General features: G+C 45.6%; 1 protein-coding gene and 1 long non-coding RNA gene across 2 annotated transcripts in view; both read left to right on the top strand.

The window, feature by feature from the left end:
- The window catches only part of LOC112070961 (coatomer subunit beta'), a 42,294-nt gene extending 36,422 nt beyond the window's left edge, over positions 1 to 5,872 (top strand). Inside the window, exons 21-22 of the mRNA XM_070439194.1 lie at positions 4,701 to 4,772; positions 4,926 to 5,872. Coding sequence (XP_070295295.1) covers positions 4,701 to 4,772; positions 4,926 to 5,660 — 807 coding nt within the window. The 3' untranslated portion in view covers positions 5,661 to 5,872. The remainder of the gene's footprint in view (positions 1 to 4,700; positions 4,773 to 4,925) is intronic.
- A 2,637-nt stretch (positions 5,873 to 8,509) lies between these two features.
- Positions 8,510 to 9,015, top strand: LOC139024408 (uncharacterized). Its single transcript, XR_011475698.1, has 2 exons — positions 8,510 to 8,668; positions 8,888 to 9,015. It is a non-coding gene; the product is annotated as an uncharacterized lncRNA (long non-coding RNA).
- Positions 9,016 to 9,550: the final 535 nt, after the last annotated feature.

The raw sequence follows: 9,550 nt of genomic DNA, 5'->3' as shown, positions 1-9,550 counted from the left end.
AACTGTCTGCCTCTCAGCAAACTGTTCTACGGTTCTACCTCTTACTCGCTGTTCTGCCTCTACTGGCTGTTCTACCTCTCTTACTCGCTGTCTCCTCTACTGGCTGTCTTCTATGTTCTACTCTACTCACTGTTCTGCCTCTCCACAACTTTTCTACTGTTCTACTCTACTCATGTTCTGCTCTCCACAAACTGTTCTACCTCTCTACTCGCTGTTCTGCCTCTCCAAACTGTTCTACCTCTCTACTCACTGTTCTGCCTCTCCCACAAACTTCTACTGTTCTACTCTCTACTCGCTGTTCTGCCTCTCACAAACTGTTCTACGTTCTACCTCTTACTCGCTGTTCTGCCTCTCCACAAACTGTTCTACTCTCTACTCACTGTTCTGCCTCTCCACAAACTGTTCTACCTCTACTCACTGTTCTGCCTCTCCACAAACTTTTCTACTGTTCTACCTCTACTCACTGTTCTGCCTCTCCACAAACTGTTCTACTGTTCTACCTCTCTTACTCGCTGTTCTGCCTCTCTACTCGCTGTTCTACCTCTCTACTCTGTCTACCTCTTCTCGCTGTTCTGCCTCTACTGCTGTTCTACTGTTCTACCTCTACTCACTGTTCTGCCTCCACAAACTGTTCTACTGTTCTACCTCTCTACTCGCTGTTCTGCCTCTACGCTGTTCTACTGTTCTACCTCTACTCACTGTTCTGCCTCTCCACAAATGTTCTACTGTTCTACCTCTCTACTCGCTGTTCTGCTCTCCACAACTGTTCTTACTGTTCTACCTCTACTCGACTGTTCTGCCTCTCCACAAACTGTTTCTACCTCTCTACTCGCTGTTCTGCCTCTCCACAAACTGTTCTACCTCTCTACTCACTGTTCTGCCTCTCCACAAACTGTTCTACTGTTCTACCTCTCTACTCGCTGTTCTGCCTCTCACAAAACTGTTCTACTGTTCTACCTCTCTACTCGCTGTTCTGCCTCTCCACAAACTGTTCTACCTCTCTACTCACTGTTCTGCCTCCCACAAAACTGTTCTACCTCTCTACTCGCTGTTCTGCCTCTCACAAACTGTTCTACTCTACTACTGTTCTGCTCTCCACCAAACTGTTCTACCTCTACTCACTGTTCTGCCTCTCCACAAACTGTTCTACTGTCTACTCTCTACTCGCTGTTCTGCCTCTCCACAAAATGTTCTACTGTTCACCTCTACTCACTGTTCTACTGTCTTACCTCTCTACTCGCTGTCTGCCTCTACTCTGTTCTACTGTTTCACCTCTACTCACTGTTCTGCCTCCACAAACTGTTCTACTGTTCTACCTCTCTACTCGCTGTTCTGCCTCTACTGGCTGTTCTACTGTTCTAACTCTACTCACTGTTCTGCCTCCACAAACTGTTCTACTGTTCTACCTCTCTACTCGCTGTTCTGCCTCTACTGGCTGTTCTACTGTTCTACCTCTACTCACTGTTCTGCCTCTCCACAAACTGTTCTACTGTTCTACCTCTCTACTCGCTGTTCTGCCTCTCCACAAACTGTTCTACTGTTCTACCTTCTACTCGATGTTCTGCCTCTCCCCAAACTGTTCTACCTCACTCACTGTTCTGCCTCTCCACAAACTGTTCTACCTTCTACTTCTGTGTTCTGCCTCTCCACAAACTGTTCTACCTCTCACACTCACTGTTCTGCCTCTCCACAAACTGTTCTACTGTTCTACCTCTCTATCTCGCTGTTCTGCCTCTCCACAAACTGTTCTACGTTCTACCTCTACTCACTTCTACTGTTCTACCTCTCTACTCGCTGTTCTGCCTCTTACTGCTTTCTACTGTTCTACCTTCTACTCACTGTTCTGCCTCCACAAACTGTTCTACTGTTCTACCTCTCTACTCGCTGTTCTGCCTCTACTGCTGTTCTACTGTTCTACCTCTACTCACTGTTCTGCCTCCACAAACTGTTCTACTGTTCTACCTCTCTACTCGCTGTTCTGCCTCTACTGGCTGTTCTACTGTTCTACCTCTACTCACTGTTCTGCCTCTCAAAACTGTTCTACTGTTTCTACTCTCTACTCCTGTTCTGCCTCTCACAAACTGTTCTACTGTTCTACCTCACTCGTTTCTGCCTCTCCACAAACTGTTACCTCTCTACTCACTGTTCTGCCTCTCCACAAACTGTTCTACCTCTCTACTCGCTGTTCTGCCTCTCACAAACTGTTCTACCTCTACTCACTTTTCGCCTCTCCACAAACTGTTCTACTGTTCTACCTCTCTACTCGCTTGTTCTGCCTCTCCACAAACTGTGTCTACTCTCTACTCGCTGTTCTGCCTCTCCACAAACTGTTCTACTGTTCACCTCTCCTACTCACTGTTCTGCCTCTCCACAAACTGTTCTACTGTTCTGCCTCTCTACTCGCTTGTTTGCTCTCCTCTCTACTCACTGTTCTGCCTCCTCTACTCCGCTGTTCTGCCTCTCTACTCGCGTTCTGCCTCTCTACTCTCTGTTCTGCCTCTCTACTCGCTGTTCTGCCTCTCTACTCGCTGTTCTGCCTCTCCACTCGCTGTCTGCCTCTCCACTCGCTGTTCTGCCTCTCCACTCGCTGTTCTGCCCTCTCCACTCGCTTGTCTGGCCTCTCTACTCGCTGTTCTGCCTCTCTACTCGCTGTTCTGCCTCTACTCACTGTTCTACCTCTACTCACTGTTCTACCTCTACTCCTGTTCTACCTCTACTCGCGTTTCTGCCTCTACTCGCTGTTCTGCCTCTCTACGCTCGTCTGCCTCTCCATCGCTTTCTGCCTCTACTCACTGCTTCTTACCTCTACTCACTGTTCTACCTCTACTCACTGTTCTGCCTCTCCACAAACTGTTCTACTCGCTGTTCTGCCTCTCCACAAACTGTTCTACTCGCTGTTCTGCCTCGCTGTTCTGCCTCTATCGCTGTTCTACCTCTCTGCTCTACCTCTCCATACACTGCTCTACCTCTCCATCAACTGTTCTACCTCTCCACACTTCTACCTCTGTTCTACCTCTCCACACTGTTCTACCTCTCTGTCTACCTCTCCACCACACTGTTCTACTCTCTGTTCTACCTCTCCACACACTGTTCTACCCTCTGCTCTACCTCTCCATACACTGTTCTACCTCTCTGCTCTACCTCTCCATACACTATTCTACCTCTCCACACTGTTCTACCTCTCTGTTCTACCTCTCCATATACTGTCTACCTCTCTGCTCACTGTTCTACCTCTCTGCTCTACCTCTCCACACTGTTCTACTCTCTGCACTACCTCTCCACACACTGTTCTACCTCTCCATTATACTGCCTACCTCTCCACTCACTGTTCTACCTCTCTGCTCTACCTCTCCACACTGTTCTACCTCCTGCTCTACCTTCTCCACACACTCTTCTCCTCTCCATATACTGCTCTACCTCTCCACTCACTTCTACCTCTCTGCCTTACCTCTCCACACTGTTCTACCTCCTGCTCTACCTCTCCACACACTCTTCGCCTCTCTCCATATACTGCTCTACCTCTCCACTCACTGTTCTACCTCTCTGCTCTACCTCTCCACACTGTTCTACCTCTCTGCTCTACCTCTCCACACACTCTTCTGCTCTCCATATACTGCTCTACCTCACTCACTGTCTACCTTCTGCTCTGCCTCTCCCAAACTTTCTACCTCTCTACTCACTGTTCTGCCTCTCCACAAACTGTTCTACTGTTCTACCTCTCTACTCGCTGTTCTGCCTCTCACAAACTGTACTGTTCTACCCTCTACTCACTGTTCTACTGTTCTACTCTCTACTCGCTCTGCCCTACTCTGTTCTACTTCTACCTCTACTCACTGTTCTGCCTCCACACTGTCTATCTACCTCTCTACCGCTGTTCTGCCTCTACTGGCTGTTCTACGTTCTACCTCTTACTCACTGTCTGCCTCCACAAACTGGCTACTGTTCTACCTCTCTACTCGCTGTTCTGCCTCTCTGCTGTTCTACTGTCTACCTCTACTCACTGTTCTGCCTCTCCACAAACTGTTCTACTGTTCTACCTCTCTACTCGCTGTTCTGCTCTCTCCACAAACTTTCTACTGTTCTACCTCTACTCGCATGTTCTGCCTCTCCACAAAACTGTTCTACTCTCTACTCACTTGTTCTGCCTCTCCACAAACTGTTCTACCTCTCTACTCGCTGTTCTGCCTCTCCCACAAACTGTTCTACCTCTACTCACTGTTCTGCCTCTCCACAAACTGTTCTACTGTTCACCTCTCTACTCGCTGTTCTGCCTCTCCACAAACTGTTCTACTGTTCTACCTCTCTACTCGCTGTTCTGCCTCTCCACAAACTGTTCTACTGTTCTACCTCTCTACTCACTGTTCTGCCTCTCCACAAACTGTTCTACTGTTCTGCCTCTCTACTCGCTGTTCTGCCTCTTCTAACCTACTGTTCTTGCCTCTCTACTCGCTGTTCTGCCTCTCTACTCGCTGTTCTGCCTTCTCTACTCGCTGTTCTGCCTCTCTACTCGCTGTTTCTGCCTCTCCACTCGCTGTTCTGCCTCCCTCTTTCCTCTCACTGTTCTACCTCTTTCCTCACTGTTCTACCTCTTTCCTCACTGTTCTACCTCTTTCCTCACTGTTCTACCTCTTTCCTCACTGTTCTACCTCTTTCCTCACTGTTCTACTTCTGCACCTCACTGTTCTACCTCTCTACTTCAGTCCAATGAGAATAGGAATGTCCTGGGGGAATCTGCAGACTATGTGCCAAAAGTATTGCCTGCTAAACCAGAGGTAAAGTCTGAAATCTTACACCTACTAGAATCCTGGACATGGCCACAGCTGTTATATGTAGTACTACTTACATAACCCCTAGTTTAGACAACCATTCAGTGTGATTTGTCAACTTGTCAATCTAAATAAAGTACGTTACTGTCACTGTTCTAGGTTGCTGGGAGCATGGATGAAACCCCTGTATTGGAAGCAGTGGTGGAGGCTGCAGCTCCAGAAGCTTCAGTAGTGGAAGAGTCCATTGTCATGGAASAGGTAGAACATGTTGCAGCTGCAGTAGTGGAGTTTATCCCAGCAGTAGAAGAATCTATCCCAGTGACAGTAGTGGAACCAACTATGGCTGCAGTGGAAGAATCCATTGAGCTGGCAGAGGAGGAACCCATTATTGTTGAAGTGGAAGCTCTCAAGCCAAAGGAGGCAACATCAGTGGATGATACCATCACTAAGATAGAGGCTCTTGTCACCATAGAAAATGACACAGAAGCACCCCTCTTGGTGCCAGAGGTAGCACAGTCCGCCCCAGAGGAAGAAGTCATAGCAACGCCAGAGGAGGCTGTTGAGGAAGGACCTGCAACAATGAAGCCCATAGCAACAGATGCACCTGTTACAGAGTCGGTCACAGAACCCATTGTAACAGAAGCACCAGTTGCAGAGGAAGCGCCAGTGCCTATAGCAACAGAACCAGAACCTGTTACCATAGAAGCGGTGGTGGAGGCTGAAGCACCCATTGCCGCAGCAGTACTAGAAGCCATAGCAACAGAACCCATGGTTACAGAACAAGCACCTGTTACCATAGAAGTGGCAGTGGCCGCAGAAGCACCCATTACTGAGGCAGTAGCAGAACCCATAGCAGCAACTGAAAAAGCCCCAGTCATTGGTAGAAGAGAATGAACCTGCCCAGCCACCACTCATAGACCTAGCCCCAGCCATAGACCTATCCCCAGCACCACTCATAGACCTAGCCCCAGCCATAGACCTATCCCCAGCCATAGACCTATCCCCAGCACCCCTCATAGACCTCGCCCCAGCAAGACCTATCCCCAGCCATAGACCTAATCCCAGCACCACTCATAGACCTAGCCCAGCCATAGACCTATCCCAGCAACACTCATAGACCTAGCCCCAGCCATAGACCTATTCCCAGCACCACTCATAGACCTAGCCCCAGCCATAGACCTAGCCCCAGCACCACTCATAGACCTAGCCCCAGCCATAGACCTAGCCCCAGCACCATTCATAGACCTAGCCCCAGGCAATGACCTATTCCCAGCACCATTCATAGACCTAGCCCCAGCCATAGACCTAGCCCCAGCACCACTCAAGACCTAGCCCCAGCCATAGACCTGCCCCAGCACCATTCATAGACTAGCCCCAGCCAATGACCTAGCCCCAGCACCACTCATAGACCTAGCCCCAGCATAGATCCAGCTACAAACCCAGCTGTAGAGGACGAGGCGCAGCAGCCCCAGCAGTAGAGCCCCTACCAGCCCTCACCCAGGTGGTTCCACCGGGCGCAGAGCCAGCCCCTGCAGCCCCTCTAGCTGCTCTCTTAGAGGGTAAAGGTGTGGAGGAGGCAGCCCCTCTAGCTGCTCTCTTAGAGGGTAAAGGTGTGGAGGAGGCAGCCCCTGTAGCAGTAGCAACGGCATCCATGGACCTGCTGGACCTGAATGATGAGGTAAACCTAACCAGTCTATACATCCTGTCATGACTTACACAGTATTTAGAAAGCTAATCTATATTGGAAATCACCTTTTGATTTTTATTGAACAATGATGTACTCTATATAAATGTTACGGGACAACAATGTACCAGCAAGGTAGTTCACCCTCGCCTACAGTTTTCCACTGACTCATCACTCATATACAGGACTTATTCCACCAGGGCCTTGACGACCTGGACCTGTTTGATCTGGACGATGACATCGACACCACAGACGTCAATCTGGACGATGACTTCTTAGACMAATGAAAGTCTTAGAGAAATGTCCTTAAAGTGACCAAAGAGCACAGTGTTGTTCATACTCCTAGTGAATGGGAGTGTGTGTGTAGGGGACAGGGGTGTTTTTACCTTTACAGTGAAACTGGTGAAAGGTGGGGTGGATGAGTTCATGTCTTTACACATTAACTGTGAAACACCATGGGAGGGGGTTTGTAGAATGCTTTGGGTGATAATGGGGTGGACTGGGTTCATTCATTAGGAACAAATGCAGGAAATGTTTTGAAACGGGAAACAAATGTGCCTTCTTATTGAACAGGTCAAATGTACTGTGTCAAATTGATTTCTCTGGTTTCACACATGCTGAACACAACCGGGTTGTATTCATTAGTCGTATTTCATTGCAAACAGTTTCTATTGCACAAATTCAGGTTGGTTCCTAGAGTAAACTTTTTCCATTGCAAACATTTAGCAATGGAATTCAACTAATGAATACACCATGGTTTTGAAATCCTTTGTACAGTACTTCATCATCCAACTCTCACATTGACCTACAGTATAGAATGATAGTGTGAACCAGAGTGGTCATGGGTTTGACATGTTTACCTTATCCTCTCACATAGGAAGATGGGAATAGTTTAGAAAAGGGCATGGAAAAAGGGCGATGATGTTATGTAATGACTAGTTATAGAAAAGGGCATGATGTTATATATGACTGTGAGAAAAGGCATGATGTTCGTATGACTGGTTTAGAAAAGGGCATGATGTTTCTGTATGACTGGTTTAGAAAAGGGTGTTTCGTATGATGGTTTAGAAAAGGCATGATGTTCTGTATGACTGTTTAGAAAAGGGCATGATGTTATGTATGATGGTTTAGAAAAGGATGATGTTTGTATGACTATTTAGAAGGGCATATGTTATGTATGACTGGTTTAGAAAAGGGCATGATGTTTGTATGACTGGTTTAGAAAAGGGCATATGATGTTCTGTATGACTGGTGTTAGAAAAGGCATAATGTTGTATGACTGGTTTAGAAAAGGCATGATGTTTGTATGACTGTTTTAGAAAAGGTGATTATGTTGATGGTTTAGAAAAGGGATGATGTTTGTATGACTGTTTAGAAAAGGGCATGATTTCTGTATGACTGGTTAGAAAAGGGCATGTATTTGATAATGAATGTCTTAAAAAGGCATGATGTTATGTATGACTGGTTTAGAAAAGGCATGATGTCTGTATGACTGGTTTAAAAAGGATGATGTTCTGTAATGACTGGTTTAGAAAAGGGCATAGATGTTGTATGATGGTTAGACAAAGGGCATGATGTTATGTATGAGCTGGTTTAGAAAAGGGCTGAGTTGTATGACTGGTTTAGAAAAGGCATAATGATGTTGTAATGACTGGTTTAAGAAAAAGGGCATGATGTTCTGTATGACTGGTTTAGAAAAAAGGGCATGATGTATCTGTATGACTGGTTTAGAAAAGGGATGATGTCGTATGACTGGTTTAGAAAAGGGCATGAAGTTCTGTATGACTGTTTAGAAAAGGCATTATGTTCTGATGTATGACTGGTTTAAGAAAAGGCATGATGTTATGTAATGACTGGTTAGAAGGGCATAAGATGTTTGTAATGACTGGTTTGAAAAGGGCATGATGTTCTGTATGACATGGTTTATGAAAAGGATAGATTGTTATGTATGATGGTTAGAAAAGGGCATGATGTTCTGTATGACTGGTTATAGAAAGGCAAACTGATTCTGATATGACTGGTTAGAAAAGGCATGTTTGTATGAGTGTATTAAAGAAAAGGGCATGATGTTCTGTATGACTGTTTAAGAAAGGGCATGATGTTATGTATGACTGGTAGAAAAGGCATGATGATTTGTATGACTGGTTTAGAAAAGGGCATGATGTTATGTATGATGTTTAGAAAGGGCATGATGTTATGTATGACTGGTTTAGAAAAGGCATGGTGTTCTTATGACTGGTTTAGAAAAGGCATGATGTTTCTGTATGACTGGTTTAGAAAAGGGCATGATTTCTGTATGACTGGTTTAGAAAAGGGATGATGTTATTGTATGACTGGTTTAGAAAAGGGATGATGTTTGTATGACTGGTTTAGAAAAGGCTGATGTATGTATGATGGTTAGAAAAGGCATGATGTTATGTATGACTGTTTAGAAAAGGGCATGATGTTATGTTGACTGGTTTAGAAAAGGCATGATGTTATGTATGACTGGTTTAGAAAAGGGCATAGATGTTATGTATGTCTGGAATTGAATGTCAACTCAATAAAGATGACAAGTGTTTGTCTAATCAGGCATAAAGGATATTCAGATTCAAATAATGAGAATGTATATAAAAATATATTTTTGTATGTACATGCATCATGATAATATTAAACAGCTTACAGTCAGTTCCAATGTTGAGATACAGTATGATTAAGGTTATGGACAAATGACAAGGTTAGAATGCAGAAGTGGATATCTGCACTGCGTCGATAGAAGACAACTTGGTGCATCCCAATATTGTGCACATTTTGATGCCATTCATTGGCAATGGACACTTGGCTTGCAAGTGTTTCATATGAGCTCCATAGTTCAAGAACTAAAATGATTCTTTTGTTTACCGTAATTGTCCAGTTGATTAAGATCGGGTCATGGATAGGCAGGCATTGGGAGAAGTCACTGCTCGTTGGTTTATTGTTGTGGTGTGTAGATTAGGACGGTTGAGCTATGCTGTGATGAAAGAGCCTTCCAGTGGTTAGTGTGGTGATGCATGATGGTTAGATGGATATGCTGTGATGTGACAGAGCTCTCCAGTGGTTAGGTGTGGTGATGATGCATGTA

Source organism: Salvelinus sp. IW2-2015, unplaced genomic scaffold, assembly GCF_002910315.2.
Source record: "Salvelinus sp. IW2-2015 unplaced genomic scaffold, ASM291031v2 Un_scaffold1474, whole genome shotgun sequence".
NCBI classification, from domain to species: domain Eukaryota; kingdom Metazoa; phylum Chordata; class Actinopteri; order Salmoniformes; family Salmonidae; genus Salvelinus; species Salvelinus sp. IW2-2015.
This window is presented reverse-complemented; position numbering and strand designations above follow the sequence as displayed.